The sequence below is a fragment of the Nothobranchius furzeri genome, chromosome 11 (assembly GCF_043380555.1).
Source record: "Nothobranchius furzeri strain GRZ-AD chromosome 11, NfurGRZ-RIMD1, whole genome shotgun sequence".
In the NCBI taxonomy this organism is placed as follows: domain Eukaryota; kingdom Metazoa; phylum Chordata; class Actinopteri; order Cyprinodontiformes; family Nothobranchiidae; genus Nothobranchius; species Nothobranchius furzeri.
The window spans coordinates 59130396-59155812 of record NC_091751.1 but is presented as its reverse complement, the minus strand read 5'-3'; the positions used below and the strand labels follow the sequence as shown (position 1 = coordinate 59155812).

At 41.4% G+C, this 25417-nt stretch overlaps 3 protein-coding genes across 4 annotated transcripts; 1 reads left to right on the top strand and 2 right to left on the bottom strand.

Annotated features, from left to right (window-relative positions):
- Positions 1-4321: 4321 nt before the first annotated feature.
- On the bottom strand, positions 4322-13432 carry bpnt2 (3'(2'), 5'-bisphosphate nucleotidase 2). Its single transcript, XM_015957280.3, has 8 exons — positions 12937-13432; positions 11581-11653; positions 9040-9186; positions 8685-8841; positions 7695-7790; positions 7359-7517; positions 4900-5034; positions 4322-4746 (listed from the first exon to the last, which is right to left on the bottom strand). Exons 1-8 carry the CDS (start codon positions 13053-13055, stop codon positions 4604-4606), a joined length of 1029 nt encoding a protein of 342 aa, XP_015812766.1. The 5' UTR covers positions 13056-13432; the 3' UTR covers positions 4322-4603.
- Positions 13433-13924: 492 nt separating this feature from the next.
- dars2 (aspartyl-tRNA synthetase 2, mitochondrial) lies at positions 13925-21100 on the bottom strand. Of its 2 annotated transcripts, none has more exons than XM_015957278.3 (17): positions 20720-21100; positions 20533-20632; positions 20300-20366; positions 20113-20214; positions 19437-19532; positions 19218-19341; positions 19095-19141; positions 18795-18901; positions 17645-17714; positions 17332-17511; positions 15767-15874; positions 15559-15621; positions 15291-15443; positions 14988-15206; positions 14792-14902; positions 14625-14700; positions 13925-14413 (listed from the first exon to the last, which is right to left on the bottom strand). In XM_015957278.3, exons 1-17 carry the CDS (start codon positions 20883-20885, stop codon positions 14208-14210), a joined length of 1995 nt encoding a protein of 664 aa, XP_015812764.1. In that variant the 5' UTR covers positions 20886-21100; the 3' UTR covers positions 13925-14207. The 2 variants fall into 2 exon arrangements, with proteins under 2 accessions (XP_015812764.1, XP_015812763.1); XM_015957277.3 differs by having other exon boundaries at positions 20533-20653; positions 20720-21088.
- Positions 21101-21737: 637 nt separating this feature from the next.
- On the top strand, positions 21738-25417 carry cryz (crystallin, zeta (quinone reductase)). The gene is made up of 8 exons (XM_015957276.3): positions 21738-21944; positions 22763-22915; positions 23009-23172; positions 24120-24171; positions 24405-24554; positions 24633-24734; positions 24823-24918; positions 25023-25417. The coding sequence occupies exons 1-8, from the start codon at positions 21747-21749 to the stop codon at positions 25182-25184; spliced, it is 1077 nt and encodes a 358-aa protein (XP_015812762.2). The 5' UTR covers positions 21738-21746; the 3' UTR covers positions 25185-25417.

The window sequence follows — 25417 nt, the reverse complement described above, 5'->3', positions numbered from 1 at the left end:
TTACAAGTATGTACAAGTATGACTCTGTTCAAAGTATTTTGATTGAGGTTGTGATGCAAAGGAAGCAAATTAAACCTGTAACTAGAGTTGTGTATTATCTTATGCTCATATTATTTCTCACTCGGTGAGGTTTCACTTATTTAACATGTAAACATAAGACGTAGCTACTTTATGGAAGCCCATTCCCGCCACTCAGATAAAAAAAATTATCTCATAATTATGACTTTAGCTATCTCATTATGAGATAGTATCTCCAAATTATGAGATAGCTAAGTCATAATGATGAGATAGCTTTCTCATCATTATTACTTAGTATCTCATACTTATGAGGTAGTATCTCATCATTATGAGATAGCTAAGTCATAATTATGAGATAATAATTTTTTTTATCCGAGTGGCAGGAATGGGCTTCCATACAACTTAAAGGTGCAGTGTGTAAGAATATAGTTAGAATTCGACAGTGAGAAAATCCCAAAGAGTCCAATGATTCAGTCATTTTGGAAGATGAAAGAGGTTAAAGACGACTGTCAGTCTCCCTCAGATGGGGACTTCATGCAAGATCTCACCTGGTGGAGTATTACTGATGATGAAAAACGTGGCGAATCAGCCCAGGAGGAGCTGGTCAGTGACATGAAGAGAACTGACCACAGGTTCAAAGGTCACTGTTGGTAGATCACTATGCCGTCATGGTTTAAAGGTGTAGAACACTTGTTTAATCCATATATTTGCAATGGTCTCAAGTAGAAATTAATGTCTTGTAAGTTGTACTCTGGGGAAAAAAAAGCTCAGATGTGCTTGTTTCAGGAAGTGCATGTCAGCACTCAAAAACAAAGTCTGTTGGAGGAGGGAGTAGCTTCAGACAGCAGAATTTGGAGTCTTATTTCCTGATATTTGGACAGATTAGATAACGTTAACATGTCTCTACTGACTCTGTTTATTCTGCAACATTGATGTTTTAACTCCACTAATAACAAAAGCCTGGAGGAGTTTTGTCATGTTGTGGAGTTGCTAATGCTAACATTTATGTTCTCTGCTGTTTCCTGGATGCTAAACCAACAGCCTTCCCTGTTGCAAGTCAAGATTGGTGAGTCAGTGAATGCTAATTGACAGTTTGATGTAGAACTGTCTGGATTTCCAAATCCTAGCATTTCCCAGTCTATTTTCTATCAGATGCTAATGCAGGAGAGAGGTGTAGGAGACTATTTTCATGTTTAGCCTGCATGAAATACTCAATGACCTATTATAATCAGAAATAGTCATTTAAAAATGTTTCTTCAGAGTTCCACACCTTTAAAAACATGCATTGCATGGAGTGTTCCCCTGCCCAAGTCATCACATGTCCATACTCGTCTGAAGTTTGCCAATGACCATCTGGATGATCCATCCACAAGGGAGGCATGGGAGAAAGTCATGCGGTCAGATGAGACCAAAAAATAACTTTTTGGTCTAAACTCCACTCACCATGTTTAGAGAAAAAACTAAGGATGAGCTCCATCCAAGAACACCATTCCTACTGTGAAGCATGGGGGTGGACACATCATGCTTTAGGGTGTTTCCCTGTGAAGGGAACAGGATGACTGCACTGTATTAAGGAGAAGATGAATGGGGCCGTGTATTGTAAGATTTTAAACAACAACCTCTTTCCCTCAGTCAGAGCACTGAAGATGGGTTAGGGTCTTCCAACATGACATGACCCCAAGTACACAGCCAGGGTAGCCAAGGAGTGGCTCCGTAAGAACATATTAAGGTGTGTGAAAACCTGTTCAAGAACTACTGGAAATGTTTGACCTCTTAACTTCCAAACATTAACTCTGATTTTCTCAGCTGTTCAAATACTTATGAGCAGCAGTGCACTATAAATTATTTAAAACTCATGATTTCCTGAGGTTTAAACGATGGGTTTAAATGCCGTCTCACAGTGGGAATGCACCCACAATGTGAATTTTAGACCCCTCCAGGATATCCAAGTGGGAGAACTTGCAAAGTCTATGTTTTCAAATACTTCCTCACTGTGTGAATGTGTTCCTATACATTTAAAGATTCTCCCACACTGGCTGTTACTGTAATTTTGTGTGTGTGTGTGTGTGTGTGTGTGTGTGTGTGTGTGTGTGTGTGTGTGTGTGTGTGTGTGTGTGTGTGTGTGTGTGTGTGTGTGTGTACTGGATCTAAACAGTCAAAAAGCTCAAAAAGTCAGACTTCACATTCCAGAAGAACATAGGATGCCAGTAGTCGACTACAAGGTTCTGAATTTCACATTTCTGGACACGTTTGTTTTAGTTTGTGCAGAAATCTGGTCACAACATTTCCTGTGAGGTGGAGACATTATACAGCACACGTGTACAGCTGTGTTCTAAAGTGAGCATGTTTTGTTAAAAACGGTATAGCTGGTGGATGAAATATGACTTCCAAATGTCAGACATTTTCCTTCCAGGCCCTTGTGTAATTGTGTAGAGAACCCCACTAGAGTGAATCCAAAGTGGACACATCTTGTAGCATCATGCACGCACGGTTTATTGGAAATTCACAGCAGAAGCAGGATGAACGTCACAGAGAAGCTGCACAACAAGCTGTTTATCAAAGGAACTGAATCTGTTTGAATTGGTTCACATTTTTCTATGAAACATCTTTAACTTAAAAAAGGTTGTTCTGAAGGCCTCTACCTACCGCTCTGCTGCTTTAAGGCAGGATTGATTTTAAGCGCAGTCATTTTTCATGATCAGAAAGATTAGCTTTTGTTTTAGCAGTTACTGATCCTAAATGTCACATCTTGCAATGCAAACATACAAAAGCAACACGTGTGGATCACGTGTCCCGACAGTTAAACGAGTTCACCCTGGGTGGAGAGGTAGACGAGGATGTGAGATTAGCCATGCAGAACAGAAGCAAACATGGAAGCATGAGATGTGTTAAAGGAGTCCCAAAGGAGGAATCACAGGCAGTTTTGTCGATTCTAGAAATAAACACTAGAAAGCTACCAACATACTTAGAGCACTGGCTCAACTACGTGTGTGGAACCGTTTCATCTGTGCTTTTTCTGTAGATGAACTCTGAGACGTAGGTGAACATCAGTTCACTTTTTCAAAAACCAGGACACACAATTCACATTTGCAGCATTTTCTTTGGCGATTGGAAATTCTGCAGCCGGGAGTTTTGACAAGAGGATGAGAAGCATTCATCTTATTTTTTGCGTTCGTTCTGAAATTTGCAGTTTTCAGACTCAACACGTTTAAAAAAAGAAGAGCCTACAACACACCTCCATGCAAAACAATTACACAGAAAAAGTCTCCAAAGTGTTTTTAACATCCTGTCTCCTCACCTCTCAAATATATTTATTTATTTATTATTTATTTAACTTATGTTTTTATATCCAACTCAATTTTCAAACCTATCCGTATCACCATAGTAACTGACCAGTTTTGCTCCCAAATCAAAGGCACTCAAATTCTAAAAGCTAAATTTAGCAAATAAGAAGCTAAATGCAGCAAATTAGACATGGTTTTCATTTCTGATTATAGCTGGGTTTTCTTGCAGTGTTTTTATGGTTCAAAACCCAAAAAGCAAAGTCTAATTTCACTGGATCAAGTTAAACGGACTCCGTTATTACAGCCTCACAGTGCAGAACGACACACAGCAGTTATCAGAAACACTTGCTCGCCCGTTCAGGGACGTTTTCATTCAAACTAATCAAGTACAGACGAGAAGGGTTGCTTTTTCCCTCCAGAAGTGTCCAACAGTATCTAAACTTCCTTTTAGTAGAAATCTAAAATGAAACGGCACATTTCACAGGATGTGTGCATGCTCAGGAGAGGACACCGGCTTGTTGTCTGGACTTTAGAAGACATGAAAGGATACTGAACTGGGCTCCAGCTTGGATTCTGCCTCGTGATTGGGTCGTTGCTGAATTAAAAGGAAGATGATTCCAAAGGCATCAAACTCTTTTGCTTGAAGAGTCGCTCCAAAAGGAAAAGTGTGTCCAGTGTTTAAGTTCAGGATAAACACAGAAGATCCACCTCGTTTCTCGCCACTACCGAGTCCTGCAGCACCCACGCTGCTTCACCGCTTTGCAGACAGTTCTAGTAGATAAATTGTGCTTCATTCATGTCGGGGGAAATAAATAAAGAGTATGATGGCATCTAGAAAAAATGTCTGTTCCTATAAGTTGTTATTAAACGGAGCATGTGATGTAATCAGTGTTCAGCTGAGGGAGACTCGATCACCCTCAGAGCTTTGTTTTAACTTGGCGAATCATTTCTAAATTACTTTATTATTTTACTTGTTTGAGCTCAAAGAGTCTAGTTTAAGAATGAGTAATGAAAGATGATGTCTTTTTGGAATAACCTGTTTAATAGAGTTTTAGGTTGTAAAAGGAGAGGAAGTCGGTCACTGTGTGTGTTTTTAGATAAGTTCTTGAGGATGTGGCATGTCTCCAAGCTGATGCAAGCGTGTGAATTCAGAGCTGTTGTGCGGATCCACTGTCCTGCCCATGTTGGTGAAACCCAACCCCGCATGTCTTTAATGTTCAGAGTCAGTTTGTAGGAACAGGAAATGGCTGCAGCATCACCACAGGGCGGCTCAGCCTCCAGCGATTCTGTGTTTTTGTGTCTCAGTGCTTTTCAGGGTCCCACTCCGGTAGTTTCTCCAGGACAGCCTTGTGATCCAAACCTACAGTGGCCACTAGCCCACCTGTATTGAGAGGAGTTCCACTGTAGTCGATGTCCTCTCCCTTCAGAGTGGTCATGTGACCTCCTGGAAACAAACACATCAACATGTAATTTTTACTCTACACAAGTCTACTGGAAGCTTTTAAAGACCCTTCCCTCAAAAATAACTGAAAGAAAATTCAACAAAATCTAAAAACAAGTCTAACTACAGATGATTGTAGTCTTTAGTTTTCATTACCAAGTGACTTCAATAGTGCAGCACCAGCACAAATGTCCCATTTCTTAATAAAGGTGATGTGGATGTAAACATCTGCTTGATCAATATTGTTTTCTTCATTTGAAGGCATCTCCAACAGTGACAGGACCTTGTATCCTGTATGACACACACACACACACACACACGTCAAAATAAGACCATGGAAGAAATCACTGCTATTACAGGGAGTGCAGAACTATTAGGCAAATGAGTATTTTGTCCACATCATCCTCTTCATGCATGTTGTCTTACTCCAAGCTGTATAGGCTCGAAAGCCTACTACCAATTAAGCATATTAGGTGATGTGCATCTCTGTAATGAGAAGGGGTGTGGTCTAATGACATCAACAGCCAATATCAGGTGTGCACAATTATTAGGCAACTTCCTTTCCTTTGGCAAAATGGGTCAAAAGAAGGACTTGACAGGCTCAGAAAGGTCAAAAATAGTGAGATATCTTGCAGAGGGATGCAGCAGTCTTAAAACTGTAAAGCTTCTGAAGCGTGATCATCGAACAATCAAGCGTTTCATTCAAAATAGTCAACAGGGTCGCAAGAAGCGTGTGGACAAACCAAGGTGCAAAATAACTGCCCATGAACTGAGAAAAGTCAAGCGTGCTGCTGCCAAGATGCCACTTGCCACCAGTTTGGCAATATTTCAGAGCTGCAACATCACTGGAGTGCCCAAAAGCACAAGGTGTGCAATACTCAGAGACATGGCCAAGGTAAGAAAGGCTGAAAGACGACCACCACTGAACAAGACACACACGCGGAAACGTCATGACTGGGCCAAGAAATATCTCAAGACTGATTTTTCTAAGGTTTTATGGACTGATGAGATGAGAGTGAGTCTTGATGGGCCAGATGGATGGGCCCGTGGCTGGATTGGTAAAGGGCAGAGAGCTCCAGTCCGACTCAGACGCCAGCAAGGTGGAGGTGGAGTACTGGTTTGGGCTGGTATCATCAAAGATGAGCTTGTGGGGCCTTTTTGGGCTGAGGATGGAGTCAAGCTCAACTCCCAGTCCTACTGCCAGTTTCTGGAAGACACCTTCTTCAAGCAGTGGTACAGGAAGAAGTCTGCATCCTTCAAGAAAAACATGATTTTCATGCAGGACAATGCTCCATCACACGCGTCCAAGTACTCCACAGCGTGGCTGTCAAGAAAGGGTATAAAAGAAGAAAAACTAATGGCATGGCCTCCTTGTTCACCTGATCTGAACCCCATTGAGAACCTGTGGTCCATCATCAAATGTGAGATTTACAAGGAGGGAAAACGGTACACCTCTCTGAACAGTGTCTGGGAGGCTGTGGTTGCTGCTGCACGCAATGTTGACGGTGAACAGATCAAAACACTGACAGAATCCATGGATGGCAGGTTTTTGAGTGTCCTTGCAAAGAAAGGTGGCTATACTGGTCGCTGGTTTGTTTTTGTATTGTTTTTGAATATCAGAAATGTATATTTATGAATGTGGAGATGTTATAGTGGTTTCACTGGTAAAAATAAATAATTGAAATGGGTATATATTTGTTTTTTGTTAAGTTGCCTAATAATTATGTACAGTAATAGTCACCTGCACACACAGATATCCCCCTAAAATAGCTAAAACTAAAAACCAACTAAAAACTACTTCCAAAAACATTCATCTTTGATATTAATGAGTTGTTTGGGTTCATTGAGAACATGGTTGTTGTTCAGTAATACAATTATTCCTCAAAAATACAACTTGCCTAATAATTCTGCACTCCCTGTAAAAATAAAGGTCATATATGAAAAGCAACAGTCTCTTGCTAAGTTACACGTTATTGTGGTGATAAGAACTTTCTATCAGTCCCATTCCCATCATAAACACGAAGGCCACTGTCTCAGCTGAAGAGCTCGATCAGTACAGTTTGACCCAACATCAGAATGTGATCAAACACTCATCCGTGTGAGAATTCTGCTTTAAGCCCTAAACACACATCTAGTGTTTCACTGGACTGGAGCACTCTGTTCTGATGAAGAGAACCGAGCACCAAGTCCTAAGTTTAACACACTTCATCCTCATTTAATACGGTCACCACCTTATATTCTGTCAAGTTTCTCCATTTCTGTATGTAAATGTAGGATTTTTAAACGTGCAGTGCCAAAAGTCACCTCAAGAGTATAATTTAGTCAATTTGAATGTTTTATTAGAGATGTGTTGAGGGGAAGTGTCTGGCATTCCCCTCATGTCCTCAGCAGTCCCATGTTTATTGGGATGTACAAAGTGTACAATGTAAAAATGTGCTTGGATCCGTATGTATGTCTGCTACGTCTGGATCGGTTTGTGCGTTCACCTTCATCTGAGCGTGGCCCGGGTTTTAGAATACCTGCAGTAAAAATAGTGACTGAATGGTATAAATAATTATTTCTCCTTTTAAGACTTTAAAACAATAATTTACAAGAATTCGATTATTTCTTCCCACCTGCTCCGCCGGCTGGGATTACTGTTGTGTTTCCAAAAGCGTTCCTGGCAAGGTTCTTGACTTCTCCAGAATGAGAGCGTGATACGATCACCTTTGGCGAGACGATGCTGTAGGACTTCCTGGGTCGCATGTTTGATCCCTGATCCACAAAGCCCCAGGCTGAGGAAGCAAACAGCAAGAAGGCAAGTTCATTATTTTTTTTATTTTAACTATACCAAAGTTCACATTTTGGCCCAAAGTCGCCCAGGAGGAGGAGCTGCATAAGCCTTAGATAATACAGACACATGTTAGATTATAAAAGCTAAACTAAAACGGTTACGTTTGAAAACAACTTACCAGTAAAGTCCGTGAATGGCTGGTGTATGACCCCAATAACAGGTTTACCGTCGACAGCTACACACACCATAGTGGTTACAAACTTAACCAAGTTTTCTGCAGAAAAAAGATCAGATTTCAAGAGAACTGTGGGGACAGAGAAGGGAAGTAACACAATGTGAAGAAAACACGAGGTCGGCGTAATCCTCATATGGACCGTTTGTCTCTGGTGACTTTTTTAAAGCAGTAGCAGCATTCAATTATATTTAGTTGTTTATTGATGGGATTCTGGATGTTAATTTATTCAGCTAATTTGGAATTTTACTAAAATTGAAAGTAAAACAATCTAAAATTCTCCAGTAGAATAAAGGAAAGTCGGAGCCGATTTGTTTTACGTGGGTATCGTCTGAATGAAGGCAGCACGTCAAAATCAGAGGATACTTCAGAAATGGGAGGCGAAGCCTTGCCCCTCCTTTCTACCGGAGCCGTCAGCAGCACGTGTTGCTCGCGTAAGGTGCTGCTTGGCCCTTCCCACCAGAGACGCATAGCAGCAGGGGAGCAGCTGTCACCGACAGACAGAGCACGAAGCCACACGAGTGACTTCGTCAGTAAACACAGCAACAAGCAGGAGAAAACTACAACATGGCTCCAAAAGGTTTGTGTTTTATGTTCTGTCCGTTTTATAATCGCCAATACGGACCTGAAAAACAAAGGAGACCGCTAGCTAGGTGATAACTTCTCACGGGGCAGTACGTTTCTTTATTCTGAAAATCTCGGAAAGCTTCGCTCCGTTTCCGCGTCCGATTTCCTGTCTTTCCTTCCCCAAAAATGTCGAACTTGACCCGTTTCAGAGGCGTAGCGCATAGAAAATAGAACCGGCGCGTAAGGGCCGCGACATGCTGCTCCTGAGACACGGCCGACTCGCGCTGCTGACGGCTCCGGTGGAAAGGAGAGGTTAAGGTCAGCACTTTAATGACAAGATTTCAAATCTAAGCAGCTAGCTGATCACACCTGTGTACTCCTGAGTTGCATCCAGAGGATCGATCCAAACAGTGATGCTCTCAGCAGGAACATCGTGACCTTTTTTGACCTTGGTTAGGATATCAGCTGGAATCTCCTGGTTCCAGCTAACCGAGTCTGCGCTGTTGTCGCGTTCCTCACTGTGAACCTTGAACACAAACCACCAGAAAGTATAACCTTTTGCAACGTAAATCAACTTCAATAAGCTTCAACTCTAATTTTACAGGATCAAAGCTACGATTTCATAGAATCTTTGGTTTTGAATTATTTCCTAAATTATATGAAATTATAGTTGAAAAGAATTTCAACCCCACGATGGTGAGAGAGTAGTTTTATCTGTGCTCACCGTGATGTCAGGAAACGTGTTCTTTATGAAGTTAAACATCTTTCTGTGAGAGTGCATGTCGCCTTGAGTCAGAAGCTCTTTGGCTCCCTCTCTCGTCTCACCCTTCGCCTTCTCCTCCAGAGTGTTATCATCACGAACTTTTTTCACCTGAACAGGAGAAGAAAAACATTCATTACATACTCCACCAGTTGATTTGGTTTACAGTAATAATCCTTTTCAGGCACTTCATAAAATCTTTTAATAATACTACTTTCCAAATGGATGTTATGAAAAAAAAAAACAAGCAACTGAACAAATCACGGATTAAACGTGCACAGAATCAGTGACACCCTGTGGTCAGATTTGGGTACTGCGGCCTATGTTTCATAACAAACAAGTGACTCTCCCTCCTCCCGTCAGTGAGTTTGATGTCTGCTGCCAGCTACGGATCAGCATAAGAAGATTCCAGATGATGAGCAAAATCGTGTCGATTACAATAAGTTGATAAGAGCTTAAATATATTTCACTGTAATATTGAGTTGTTGCTAATTGAAAAAAGGAGCTTGAGATATTTTCAGAGCCAACTATTTGTTGCTAATTCCCAGTTAGCATCTAGCTTGCTTCTCCTGAGTAAAACAAAAAAGACGCTGTGGCTGCTTTGGGTTACAAGAAGTAACATACGGTCAAAAACAGTGCTGCGTTTTGCTGGACGTTGTCCTTTTATAAATGTTGGTACAGACTCAGCAACCTCACGGGCTCACAAACCGTAAACAAAGACTACGTCCCTTTTTAGCCATTAAAAAAAAGAGAGAAAGAAACTGACAACCCCAGCCGGCTGAGAAAGACGTCTGTTTCAATGTAACCTTCCTTCCAACGTGACTGAAACATTAGACTGTTCTGTGACTATTTCGTTATAAAAGTCTTACATATTGTACCTTTAATGGCCATTTGTGTAATGCTATAATTTCTAAACTAAAAGAAGAAACCAACGAGCTTGCAGAATTTTCATTAAAGAGCAAGTCACCCCCAAATTAACTTTTTTTTCTGATAAACTATTTAAGTGAGTGTCTAATCGTGCTGCAGACACGTGTAGTCCTTGATGACAGCTGAAACAACGTTCAAAGAACAGTTATGAGCGAAAATGGCTATTTTGTTGCTAATTTGCAGGAAATATGTAGAAGAAAGTTCTACAGAAAGTAGCTAAGGGTCCCCAGAAATGTAGCTAGGTTCATCACTAGGCGTTAGGAACAGCGACAAAGTCGCTGAGTTGGCACTACCTCACTCTCTGCTGCTAAAGCTACTGATAGCAAATGCTACAGGCTATGCCTGAGCGTGAACGCGCATGAAGCAGCCTGCTCGACCCGAGCAGCTCTCTTTTTCTGTGATTTTACAGAAAAACAGGCAATCGCAGTAAAAATGCCAGGGCTCATTCTACAGGGCCAGGGCATTGCAGGAGAATGTATTAAGAAGAACTTTATTATTTCTATACATGTTTTGGCTGTCAAACTTCCATAATGACCCTTTAAACATGCAGATATAAAAGAAATATCTAAAGAAAATCAGTTCTGTATTAAACTCTTGAATTTTATTTTAGTTTACAATTGTGAATTGTTTAATAATACAGGGTATCCGCTGGGTCTTGAAAAGGCTTAAAAGGTGATAAATCGGTTTTGGTCAGGACCTTTAGAAAGTATAAAAACTATTATCACATCTTTGCTCAGGCTCAGCTTGTTGAAAGTATTTTCTCTGAATTAGCTCTCCAACAGTCAAGGAAATTATTAAAAAGCTAAATAAAACTTCGAGCTCCATCGTTTAAAGTTCCTTCTCAGCGGTTCCACGGTTGCTAGGCGACGGAATGCTGAGGGAGTGGCAGGAATTAATGAAGGCTTGGCCTGTCCAAATACACAGCCGTTAACATCCGGTCTACCTGGCCGACGGAGAACGAGCCCACGTCGGCCGAGTAGGCTGGGTCCTTCGAAGGATGCAGACCCTGAATAGAGACTCAGCATGTGTGTGTGTATTTGTTAGCGGCTCCGCCCTTTTGGTCTCCTAGGCAACAGCATTTGTTGCATTTTTCAAAAAGGAAGTGGGAGTGGAGTAATAATCTGGTAGGGGGTGACTTGCTCTTTAACTTTCCACCTCAATGTAGAAAGAAACCACGAGGAAAGAAACACAGCATGACTAGAAAGAGAAGGCTACAGCTCTAACAGCATGAAGAGGTTATTGTTGTCATACGATTTGACAGAAAAGGTAAAAGTCAAGTGATAAATGAAAAAAATAAAAATAAAAGACTGAAACACTAAAGCCATACATTTAACGCTATAGTAAAACATATTCATCCAATACTTTAATAATTAATAGAAACTGTAATAAAAAACTGTTCAGTGAGATCAGAAATGTGTTTGAAAGAAAACTACTGACCTGTGAAGTAGTGAGAAAATTTGAATATCTTCAAGTTTATCAAAGCAGCCATTACAGCTCTGCAATAACAGTCCTCACACTAAAACATTTTGAAAGACATAGTTTTATTAGCTAAACTTAACTAAAATCAAGAGTTTTTACCTCTATACCACCCATTCTTGCAGCTTCAATTGAGACAGCCAGCAGGTCTGTCAGATCCACCTTCTTCGGCTGCCTGCAGTAAGGAAGAGAGAATAAAGATAACATCTGATAGCAAAAGACTTCATAGAAAATCTAAAAACAAAAAGAGCATTCAGCCATCTGTAAAAAGACAAACAAACTACAAATGTAACCATCAACAGTATGATAGTTAATATGACCCAATTATATCCTGTTAAAGTTTTCCTCCAAACTTGTGTCTCTTCTAAGAATGTTTGTGATGAAAAATTAACAAAAAATACAATAATTTTATTTGGTAAAAAACAGATGTGTACCAAAAAACCTGTACAAATAAAACTAGCTTAAAAAACAGTAGGCTGCATGGACCACTAGTATTTGTTAGGGTGCAAGTATATCCTGTTAAGAGCAGGTCTTAAACACATTTGCCATCAGATTTACGGTCAGACTGGTTTCAAAAATCCTCCACAAATATGTATAACACCCTGATCACTCCTCCAACAAGCTGGACCTGAAAATCTTCTGTTATACAATGAAGTATTTGTTTTTGACCTGGGTGCCAAGTGACTAAGTCCCAACTACAGCAATTTAACGAAGGATCACACCACTGACAAGCTTTTTAACCCTTCTACTGTCTTTATGGGTGACCCTGCGAGGAAAGTTGACCATTGAGCAGGATTGATGGTTTATCCCTTGAGGTCCACGTGGCAGGGGTGAGGTGGTGCTCACTCCTCACCCCTGCCACATGGACCCAAGGGATAAACCATCAACCCTGCTCAATGGTCAACTTTCCTCACGGGGTCACACCCATTAGGACAGTGGGAGGGTTAAAACACTTAGCTTGAAGTAAAGATTTCCTTTAGAAATCTCTGCTTCATATTTCGTTCAGACCTGAGCTTCACGGATCGAATTAAGACTATAACTAGATCAGCATTTAATCGTCTTCATCAAATAGTAAGACCCAGATGTCTCATGTCCAGACCAGATCTGGAAAAACTCATTCATGCATTCATCTCCAGCAGGCTGCAATGGTCTTTTGACTGGTCTTCTCCAAAAAGCTGTGAAGCAACTGCAGCTTATGCTGTTGCTAGAGTCTTAACAAGAACCAAGAGAATCGAGCATATCATACCTGTTCTTAATTCTCTACACTGGTTACCAGTAAACAACACAATCTATTTCAAAGTACTTCTACTAGTTTATAAATCACTCAAAGGCATGGGGCCAGAATACATGTTGGACCTCCTTATGGCCCAGCGGGGCTCTGACATCATTAGAAAACAGTCAGTGAACAGTGAAGTGATGTCAATTAAAACAATCTGAGAAAAACATAAATAATCTGACCTGAAAAAAGAAATGCGGTTGGAGAGGACTCCGGCATATAAGTGGTAGATGACACCGAGTCCAAGCAGGCAGAACACGGCCACACCGAGAGGTGACAGCCGGATACCCATTGGAGCCATGGTTACCTGTGGAAGACTCTCGTGCTAGTGTCGAGGAATACGGATAGCTGACGTGTCCGTCTCAATCACCGGTGTCGCTTCAAACCGATTGAGCAGCTTTACGAAAAAATATCTGAACAGTCCGAACAATGCGAGCTGAAAAGAAGAGAAACACCAACCACAGGCTGGTTTCTGGTAGTTAACCAGCCCCGCAGCGTCGTGAGATTCACGAAAAAGCTGACTCCGTTCGACTCAACATTCCGTGTCTCGGACAGCTTGGCGGCTCCTTATCTTCACCGTTAACTCGCTGATATGAGCCAACAGTCCACTTGTGTCGAAGGCAGAACAGAACAATCACATCTCTGTTCTGTCATTTTCCCCCAGCGACGTACAAATAACACTTCAGTTCCACTTCCGGATTAGACTGCCATCGTCACCCCCTAAACCGGAAGTGCTTTTGCTGTTTAGAACTTCATTGCTGAATTCGGATTTAAACACCGAGAGAAGGTCCAGCTAATTTGATATAAATTTTAGTTTTTTTTACTTGAGACGTCTTGCTTTGACAGTGTCATCTCTAGTAACAAACACAAGAAAATATAAACTAAATCATCTCATCTGCTGATAAACTCACATTCTGTTATTATTACTTATTTTACAGCAAATACATTAATATGTGCCTCAGCATGATGTGAATTCATTCTATCATGCTTGTTTATCAGAAATAGCATCAATGAAAACTAAACATTTCAAACAAAAGTTCACTGTGCGTTAAATGGAATTTCAGCTCCAGGTTACAATCTATTCTAAGAACAGGATCCTTGTTGAGGTGGATTGTTCAAAACTTGTCACCAATGCTAGAAAAAAAGCTGCTCCAAAGATTTAAGAGAAAATTGGGTCTTTAGATAGAAGTTTTATAGAAAAGTTTGCTTTTATAAATCCTTGTGTGAATAATAAATAACAGAAAGTGTAGTTTTTAGCTACTTCCTGTGTTTCAGAATTCCACTTTGCTCCAAATATATTATTTCCAACTATTACTAATTACACACATTATCTTTTCCACAAGCTCTTATTTCTCTCCTTTTCTCTTCTGAGCAACAGGATGGTCAGTGTTGCACTCTTCAAGTCAGTATGTCTCCTTTTCATCAACATTTCTGATATGAGTCTATCATCTTCTCATTTCCCGGCTGATCCTCCTCCTCCTCCTCCTCCTCTCTGTTCTGTTGGCCATTTGATAGAAATATGGTAGGGCTTCAGCTCCTCCTCAGAGACCGTGTCGGGGGCGTGGCTCATGAGGTCATGACCCCGGAACGACTTGGGGAAGGCAATAACGTCACGGATGCTGGAAGCTCCAACCACAACGGAAACCAGCCGATCCAAACCTAGAGGAAAAAGATACATTTTCAGCTCATTATTTTGACGGCAATGTAAATATTTATAAAGGTTGAGATTGAAGTCGTTTTATTCACTTTAACGCCCTGCTCAGACTAGCTGTTAGTTCATCAGTCCAGTCACTGTTGAACTCTGTTTCAACAAACTGAGGCCGTTCAACAAGAACATCTGTTCATGTAATAAAAAAGCAGTTTATCTCACCCAGAGCAATGCCTCCATGAGGTGGTGCTCCTGAATCAAGGGCCTCTAGCAGGTGAGAAAGGAGACTTGGGTCCTCCTGCCAGAAAACAACATGTTGATCATTTTATAAACATTTAATAACTAATGATCTGTCCACTTGTTAGATGAGAGAAGCAAACACCAACAACCTTGAGGATATTCTTCAACACGTGAAGCTGCAGCGATGCTTTATGAATACGAATGGAGCCTCCTCCAATCTCACAGCCGTTCAACACCAGGTCATAGTGCTGCCCGCGCACCTGTTATATACAGCTACAGTCACCTGTAATGTTCAAATCATCTGTTCTTTACCGCATGGATACAAAAGAGACTCAATGAGAGCACCTTGTGTGGCTCTGACAGGAGTAGGTCCGTGTCCTCTGTACGTGGAGCAGTAAAAGGATGATGAGCCGAGTCCAGCTCCTCTGGATTATCTTCTTTGGGTAAGAAAAGCGGGAAATCCACAACCCACAGGAAGTGGAAGGCAGAGGGGTCTCGGAGTGAAAGGCCATGAGACTCAAGGAGCTGAGCACACTGGAGACGAAGATTACCAAGCAGTGGGAGCTGACAGCAGAGGGACAGAAGAAGACAAACTTAATATTTATCCATCCTTCCCACCATCAACCTGTCCTTATTCTGGTGTGTTACCACAACACGGAGGGATCCGGCTGCTATCAGCAGCAGGTCTCCAGGCTTGGCTTCAGCTCTACTCAGCAGATTTTCTGTTTCAGGAACAGATAGCAGCTTCTTCAGAGGGGACTTTAATGTACCATCGTCCCTGACCAGCACCAGGCTCAGCTCCTTTTGTAAAAGATACGCAAACAAATATTTTATAGCCGCTTATTTAAAAAGACATTTGATTTGAATCCAATCAGATCAGAGCCGCAGAATTATAACAATTTGGAGACACGTCTACCTGTCCAAACTGAGCCTTGGCTGTTTGCTTCAGCACATCCAGATCTTTTCCAGTAAAATGTTTCTTTCAACAAACAAGACAGAAAACATTGATTAACATAAACAAATGGAAGAGTGTCAAAATGAATGAATATCAGCAGTTCATGAGCACGTTTTCAACAGAGCCATGAACTTCTTCACGTCAGTTTAACAACGGGGTTTGTTCTTACCGCTCCACTTGGCACACAGATGGCCTGAATGGAACCTTCTGATTGGCTGAGAGCTGACCTGAGGAACTCTATTTTAGTGGATGAGAAAACCTCACTGAGGTCGATCAGCTGAAGGAGAATGAAAATGCATTAATCAGGTATGGCAAAGTATGCATCATCATCTCTTTCCACCAAACCCATGGAATAACTCAGTAGAAACATTAGAATGCAGATCATTTTATATTAGTCATAACAAATTCTGGAATATGAAATTAAAGGAAAAGGTTTAGATGAGAAAATGCATTTCACATCTAACATCCATCCATTATCTTCCACTTAGCTGGAGTCAGGTCACTGGGGTAACAGCCTAAGCAGAGAGGCCCAGACTTCCCTCTCCCCAGCCACTTGGGCCAGCTCCTCCGGGGGAATCCTAAGGTGCTCCCTGGCCAGATGAGAGACGTAGTCCCACTAGCGTCTCCTGGGTCTCCCTTTAGGTTTCCTCCCAGTTGGACATGCCTGGAAAAACTCACCAGGGAGGAGTCCAGGAGGCACACTAACTAGATGCCGGAGACACCTCAACTGGCTCCTCTCGATGTGGAGGAGCAGCGGGTCTACTCCGAGCCCCTCCCGGATGACCGAGCTTCTCACCCTATCTCTAAGGGAGAGCCCAGACACCCTGCGAAGAAAACTCAATTCTGCCGCTTGTATCCGCGAACTAATTCTTTTAGTCTCTACCCAAAGCTCGTGGCCACAGGTGAGGGTAGGAACGTAGATCGACCAGGCTCAGCTCTCTCTTCACCACGACAGACCGATACAACACCCGCATCACTGCAAACGCAGCACCAATCCGCCTATCGATCTTGCCCTCCATCTTTCCCTCACCCATGAACAAGACCCCGAGATCCTCCACTTGAGGCAGGACCTCGTCCCTGACCCGGAGACGGCATTTTACCCTTTTTCACAGATTTAGAGGAGCTGATTCTCATCCCAGTGCTTCACTTCTAACATTTTATGGGAAATAAAGAATATAAATTGTGGTCATCAAAAAGCAAGTTTGAGGACTTTTTAATGGTTTTATATCATTTTATATCACGTGTGTGGATTCTTAAATCACATATTTGTCAAAATGTGAGAAAAAAAATTCTTTTTCAGGTAATCTTTTGGGTGCTTTTGAAAATCACGTCCTGTAAAAATGTGAAAAGGGTGTTAAACACAAGACAGAGATGGATAAAGAACGAGTTTATTTAGGTTGAGATGATTTTAACTAGTTTGACGCTTTAAAACTGAACTCAACAATAAAACATATTACAGTTGAGAGGTAGAGCTGTCACAGTGAGAAGACTCACGGCCATGAAATCCACCGTATCTCAACCCGGATTAGAAAACTCTGATACTTTTCTTTCTGTCAACAACCAGATGCAGCTATCACAGCCTTCAGAGATGGACACGTCTTCTCAAAGTGGGCAGACACTCTGTCTCCAAAAACACGTTTTCAAGGAAACTCAGCTGCATTTTGATAACAATAAGATTCAGACTGAGTTACATTTCAGGGTTATTTGCAATTATTAAGAGCTCATCTCACCCACCTTCATGTTAAATCTGGTGTCAGGCTTGTCCACGCCGTAGTCCCTCATGGCTTCGTTATACGTCATCACCTGGAAAGGAACCTGAAGCGGTCCTTTTTCTGCAGGCCAGGAGAACTGGAGCATTCCCTCCACCAGAGCCATGATCCCTGCCTGGTCCACGAAAGACATCTCTATGTCCACCTGGAGGAGACAGTGAGGTGAGCGTGTCCAGCCAGGTAACAGACCAACAAGCGTCAAGGACCAGGTTCAAAAAAAGAGGAAAGAATTCAGAGGATTTTACTGAACATAACAATCAGGTTTTCTTCAGGCTCACCTGTGTGAACTCTGGCTGCCGGTCTGGTTTGGAGCCTTCGTCTCTGTAGCACCGAGCGATCTGGAAGTACCTGGCGAATGAATCAGTAAACGTTACAGCAGGTAAAGCTGTAAACAGAAGCTTTATTAGGCATGTCTTCCTCTCATTTAGTCAACTAGAATCATTTAACAAGCCCAGTCAGCAGAAAAAAACATTTTCAGGATGCAGAACATTACGTATTAAATTATCCCATTATCCCAGGTGGAGAATCCTGGTTCGCCGAGGGTGGCTATCCTGCATGTTTTAGTTGTTTCCCTGCTTCAACACACCAAAGTTTAATCAGCAGGTGATTAACAGGCTTCTGTAGAGCTCAATGAGCTGTTTAACAGGTGAATCAACGATCTGAATCAAGAGTATTGGAGCAGGAAAACATCTAAAACATACAGGGTACCTGCTCTGAAGGACAAGGGTTCCCCACCCCTGATACAAACGATTATGGTTTTTTGTCTCTCTGGCTTCATAAAGCTAAGAGATTTCATATCATTATAGAGTCAGTGTGCTACTGATTATGTAACTGTTTAAAACTGTGCTATAATTGTAGAATATTTTAGGATTAAAATTGCATAAAATTAAGCTTAGTTATGAAATTTTAAACCCAGCTGTGTTAATTATTTAAAACAAGCAGGAAACATGCTGGAAGCAGACTGCAACGCCAGATATGTAAGTGTAACAGTGACCGGACCGGTACTCTGAAGCTGCAAATGCGGTATTCTGGCCACAGATGGTGTTGAGTGACACTTCATTAACCCTGTAAAGGGTCGTTTTAGCACATACTGGCACAAGAAAATGAACTAAAAATACAAACAAAAAATTAAACAACATCCCTTTAAAATCTCTTTTCTGTTAACTTTTTATAACTCGGTATAAAATATATTACTGAATCAAACTGCAACATTAGCACCAATATAAGTATGATTCTGTCTGTCAGAAGAGTTTAAGTCCAACACTCATGTTCACCTAACTCAGAATCTAATCTTGTCCATCTTATTGTGTGAAAATACCACAAACCACCATCGTATCCAGACAGATAAAACAGGGCACAGGAACACAAACAAGGTGGCTGTAACGATGCAGATGCTTGTACGCTCAGATCAGCGAGCTGGACACCCACCTGTCTACACCTGCCACCATCAGGAGCTGTTTAAACTGCTGGGGACTCTGTGGCAGAGAGTAGAACAAACCCGGTTCTCTGGAAGGAACCACAAATTCTTTTGCCCCCTGAGAGACACGCGCGCAGACACACACACACACACACACACACGCACGCGCACACACACACACACACACACACACACACACACACACACACACACACACACACACACACACACACACACACACACACACCATGGGTTCAGTAATTCTGCTGAAGGTGAATGATGCATTTAAAAACACCTGAGAATCGTCTCACCCCCGGAGTTCTTTTGAACAAGGTGGGTGTTTCCACATCCACAAATCCTACAGATTGGGAAAAAGACAAATGGATTCTTTGCCACCTCGAGGCAAGTTGAATAAATCCATCCCACCATCATACCGTGCACATTACAGAGATATTCCCTCATCTTCATCACCAGCTGAGATCTGAGTCTGAGATTCTTCTGCATCTGTGACGACCGTAGGGCCAGGTACCGATACTGCATCCGCAAAGCCTCCGATTTCTGCGCAGTCCAACAGATATACAAAATCATTTTAACTATGATGGCAACTAACAAATAAAATGTGTGCACTGGTTTAGATGTGAGGGGGAACTTACTTTGACAAACTCTTTCATCTCAAAGGGCAGCTTCCGACAAATATTAAAAACCTCCAAGTTCTGAGCCAGAATCTCTATTTCTCCTGTTGGCATCAACTGGAAAGAAGGCAGCCGCAGGAGGAGACAGATTTATGGATGCTACAGCAGAATCGTCCCCTTGTGTTTATGTGATGTAGTGGTTAGAAGTTCAGATTTTTCCACCCATGTGTCACAAGTTCACGTCCTGATTCAGGAACAACAACACACGGTACAGAGTCCTAATTCTGCTACATCTGATGGTACACCATGATCTGATGATTTAATATCCAAGTATAAAGCAGAAGGTTTGAATACGAAACACCAATCATGAAATAATCAAGTCTAAGCTACCTTTTTTCTGGAACACAAAGAAACAAGTCCCATGGTGAGCTGTGTTTAACTGATGCATCCCATTACTCTTAGACTAATAGAGAGGAAAATATTTTCCAATTAGTCAGATCTACTCACAAACCAGCAGTAACATCTAAAATGAATCCATGGTCAATAAAATCATGATTATAGAGAACAGGTTAATGAAAGTTTTGTTGACCGATCTAGACATAACTAGCTGAGAGCAACAAGATGTTACTTATAGTTAATAATACATTTTCATGTAAAATTCAGGACTTGGCTTTTATAACCACACACACACACAAACCTTGTTCTCCTGTCCTGCTGGTCTTTTTCTGACTGTTCCTGTAACCTTGACGACAGACTCCACAGCCAGGCCACACAGCGCTGCTTTCAGATTGTTTGCAGACTGAAATCAGTAAAAACACAAATAATTTTCTATAATTATCTATTGATTTTTATTAGAACAAACAGCATTTCATTATTTTTTATACCTCTTCTTGAGGGATTAAAACTTGTGTCAAGCCACTAAAGTCTCTCAGGATGACAAATAAGTCTTGTCTGTTGGAGGGAGAAAAAGATATATACTTGTGTGAAACGTCATAGGGTACAAATAGCCTGTAATGATCGATGATGATTATTAGTGCAGCTGACAAAGTTTCCAGATTGATCAGTCAAGCTCTACTGATTTCATCTCTGTTGATGAAGAGCTCAAAGAGCAACTCACCTGAGGTACTGGACCCAGCCACACAGAGTGACCTTCTGACCCACGTGATCTGATCTGAGCTCCCCACAGGTGTGACTTCTGAATGACAGGCTGCTGGGACCTAGCAGCAAATCAGAGCAAACTACCCAAGCTGGAGCCATTCAGCACACTAACACATTTATAATTACTAGATTAGAAATGAATGTACCGGTGGAGGCAGGTGCAGGCGCGTGACGCCTGTTTGAGCAACACAATGGTCTCACTGGAGTCTCCCACAGAACACTCCCCGCTCCTGAGGTCTGACGGTACCGAACATTGTGAGCTTTTAGAGCAAACAGAACCCTCTGCAGCAACATTCTACTTCTTAATGACATTTCCGACCAAAACTAAGTAAAGCCCAGCGATAGAGTGATGCAACCGAGTGCTGGCTAAATCTCAGTTAGTATCTGACTGTGTGAAACAAGCTAAAGAAGGCTCTTCCCACATGGAGAAATGCAACTTCATTGATCTTCTGACGGTAGTAACATGTTATTAAACACTAAAGAGCCCGACCATGTTGTAATGAAACCCGCGGTCACTTTTCTCATCTGACTGGTTCCGTGTTACCTTACTTTAGGTCCGAGCATTTCACGAATCTCTACTCATACAAATTGGCTAAAACAACTATCAACTATCTCATCTATTTGGTTTAGAAATCAGCGCTGCGTAAACGGATGTCCTGCCATGATTGTAGACAGAACTAATGGATCCAAAAATCATCGATCATCTGTCTAAAACCGAATTTTTGATCATCACAGCGCTTAAAGTGCTAAAAATAACAATGAGAAAACAAATAACAGCAATACAAATATATAATACAAACATTTCTAATTACAAGTTCTATATATAAAAACAAAGAACCAATTTTTTTAAAGATCAAACATGTGTAAATATGTCAACATAAGCCTACTTAAAAGTCATTCGTCCACTATTTGTTCTCTTTTCATTTTTGATGAAAACCGATACAAAATATATCCTTTAAATACGCACACAATGGGGAGCGGGGGACGGGTGTTAAAACGTCATTAGAAATAATTACTAATGTCATGTTTATGCGGGGATAGACATTAGAGACAGAAAAACAACATGTGTCTATATTTCCAAACTTGTGTTATTTTTATCGTCCTTGGACTAGTCTTTTAATAATAATAAAATAACATTGTATTAATTTCCTGGCCTCACAGACGAGGGCACTGATGCGCCAATATGAGCATAAAATTCCCCAGAAGAAGAAGAGCGTTTACTTTATTTGTTTAGTGTCTTCTGTGTTTTCTAGTTCTTTTCTCATGTCGGGCAGCAAGCTGATGAGAGCCATCAGAGTGAGTGAGTTTGGAGCTCCAGCTGTCCTCCAGCTGTGCTCTGGTGTGACTGTTCCTCAGCCTGCACTCAGACAGGTGAGTGGATCACAGGTGGAGATGGACTCTTGTCTGCAGCTTTGTGAAAATTACCTCTCTGCCTTCACTAAAATGTTTCTGTCTGTCCTATTTTAGTTAAAAAAATGTCAGTTTAGTAAGTAATGAGAGGTCATCTGTAACCTGATTTATTAATACTGTGTGTGTGTGTGTGTGTGTGTGTGTGTGTGTGTGTGTGTGTGTGTGTGTGTGTGTGTGTGTGTGTGTGTGTGTGTGTGTGTGTGTGTGTGTGTGTGTGTGTGTGTGTGTGCGCGCGCGTGTGTGTGTGTGAGAGAGAGAAATTTTCATACCACCTGACCTTTTTTAGAGAGGGGGTTTTGTTACGCTACTCAACTCTGATCATTTCCGCATGATCGTTCAGGCATAAAAAACAAAGTGCATGAACCAGTTGTGTCCACTTGTAAAAAATTGAAAGGTTGATTTTGTAGGCCTGACATGTCTGTATTAGTCCTGCTCTTGAGTACAAATAAACAAATAACCCTAACCCTTAGATGGAAAATTGGTTAGAAAGCATGCAAAGTTCATAGAAAGCCTTTCAGATTTTCAGAAAGTCTATATGAATGTTTAATTTTCTAGTAGATATGCAACTTAATCATAAATGTACGAACAATTTTCTTTGACTTTTATTGCAAAAAAGAATTAAAGAGACAGAAACCACATGTATACCAATAAAAAGGCAATACTATAAAAATGTTATTAAAATCATATCCAGATTGGTTTGTTTCTAGACATGTCTGCTAATGAACTATTCAGAAGTTAAGTTACGTTTGGTTTTCTTTATCCTTTTCTATGGTATATAGGTTTTGATCCATGTACGTGCCTGTGGAGTCAACCCCGTAGAGACGTACATCCGCTCTGGATCTTACGCCCGTAAGCCTTCCCTGCCATATACACCGGGTAGTGATGTGGCTGGAGTGGTGGAAGCTGTTGGAGAGGGAGTCACTAGAGTGAAGGTGACGGGGAAAACAACGCGTTGGTTTATTAGATCCATTCAATTTTTTTTATATACATGACAAATACAGTGAGTGAGTGTGTGTGCATTCCAGAAAGGAGACCGTGTGTTCACCACAGCCACTGAGTCTGGAGGATATGCAGAGTTCACTATAGCTGCTGACGGCTGTGTTCACAAGCTGCCTGCAGCCTTGGACTTCACCCAGGGAGCAGCCATTGGTATACCTTACTTCACTGCCTTCAGAGCTCTCGTTCACAAGTAAGTGTGTGTGTGTGTGTGTGTGTGTGTGTGCGTGCATGCGTGCATGTGTTTGTGTGTGTGTGAGTGTGTGTGTGCGTGTGCTTGCGTGTGTGTGTGTGTGTGTGTTAGACTCTTGTAAAGGACTTGACTGATCTACCTGGAAATAAGTTATTTATTAAAGAATCTGGTTTAAAAACGGATTCCAGTATTAGAAAATCATCAGTATTTTGAGTCATTTTACTTTTACTCCTCTTGAGGTGTTAGTTTGGTTAAACTGTGTGTGTACGTTTTAAACCTTTTACAGGACGTATGTGTTAAAATGTTCTGGATAGCAATTAACAAACATAAATAATTTTTTCACTGTCTGTCTTATTAAGATGAATAACGGTAGTCAGCTTTAACAATCACGAAACAAACATTTACAGAGGAGAAGACACAAGGGTGCATACGATGGATGCATGTTTACAGTGCATCTGACATAAGACAGTTAGCAAATGCTGACTTCAGCATAACCAACTTACATGGACCAAAGCTGCAAACCATTTATTCTATCAGTTAGAAATATGGTGAAATGCAACATAAACATGTGATATTTTTGTCCATTTAAGATTGATAAGTCTTCTTTTAAATTCTTTTTTTATGTTTCTAAAAACGTTCTCAAACTTTTGAAACAGTAATGCAAAACCCAGAGCTGCTGCTGTGTGAATTCTATCCTCCACGTATAATGCGTTCAAGCACAAAAACACAATGTCTTAGTCACATTTACGAAACACAATCATTAAGCAATAGTCCATACAAATTTAAAGGGATACAGCTGTTGTTGTGAAGAACATAATGCTGCCCCCTGGTGGACAGTATTAGACTTGTGCTTACACCTCCTCATCCGCTCCCAGATAATTCTATATTTCTAGGTGCTTGGGAAATGTTTCAAAACATTTTAAGTGTCTAAAGTTGTTGTGTTGTAGAGCTCATGTCAAAGCTGGGGAGACCGTCCTCATTCATGGTGCCAGCGGAGGGGTGAGAGGAGATTTCTGCTTTATTTTAAATTTTTTCTGTGCAATAATGAATATAGAAACGGTGTTGTTAATGTAACGAGCAAAGTTAATGACCTACAAAAAAAATATATTGTAAACTGAATCCAGGTTTCTGCATACAGTTCTGACCAAAAACCAGGGGCTAGTTCTGATTAGTGACAATAAATAAAAAATGGACAGTGACCTTTTCAAGGTTGTGTTTTCCTCCACCTTCAGGTGGGTGTAGCGGCCTGCCAGCTGTCCCGAGCTCTGGGTCTCACAGTTTTAGGGACAGCTGGGACATCAGACGGGATGAAGCTGGCTCTCAGTAACGGCGCTCATCTGGCCTTTAATCACAGAGAGGAGGGCTACACGGACAAAATCCTGGTAGTCACACATGGAGAAAGAAGAACAAATAAAAGCGGTCAGTAACGGTTACAGAAATGTGGACCGTGTGTGTTGCAGGAGGCCACAGAGGGTGGAGGAGTAGATGTGATAGTTGAGATGCTGTCGAACAAGAACCTGAGCAAAGACCTTCAGATGCTGGCCTATGGAGGACGAGTCACAGTCAGCAGCACTTTAGTGATTCTCTGAAACGGCTTTGTACAACAAAATCATAAAGTCAAAAGCTGCTCTCATCTCCACGTCTCTGCAGATCGTTGGCTCCAGAGGTCCCATAGAGATCAATCCCAGAGACACCATGGCTAAGGAGAGCAGCATCATTGGAGTGGCCCTGTTCTTTGCAACACCGGTGTGACATCACAAAAAGTGTCACGTGCAGCAATCAATAATGAAGCGCCAGCACATCATTCACTTTACTATGTTGTGATTATTCCTTCTCCTCTTCTCTCCCAGGAGGAGGAGAAGGAGTGTGCAGCTCTGCTCTACGCAGGAATGGAAGCTGGTTGGCTGCGGCCAGTCGTTGGTTCCCAGTATCCGCTGGACAAAGCTGCTCAGGCCCACCATGACATCATGGAGTCTCCCGGGGCTGCTGGGAAAATTGTCCTGACTATGTGATGGTTAGCATCAAGTGGAGCTCGGGCTGAGAGTGGAACGTCTCCACACTAACCATCAGGATTAGCTTAATTATAAAGGTTTTAATTAAACGATAAATGTTGACTCACGTGTAGCACATAACCAGGTAAATGAAAGTAAAATAAAGAAAGTAAGTTTATATATTTCACTTTCATACCTAAATGTTTTCCAAATCTGATTTAATTCAAAATAAAAATGTTTAATCTCCAAATTAA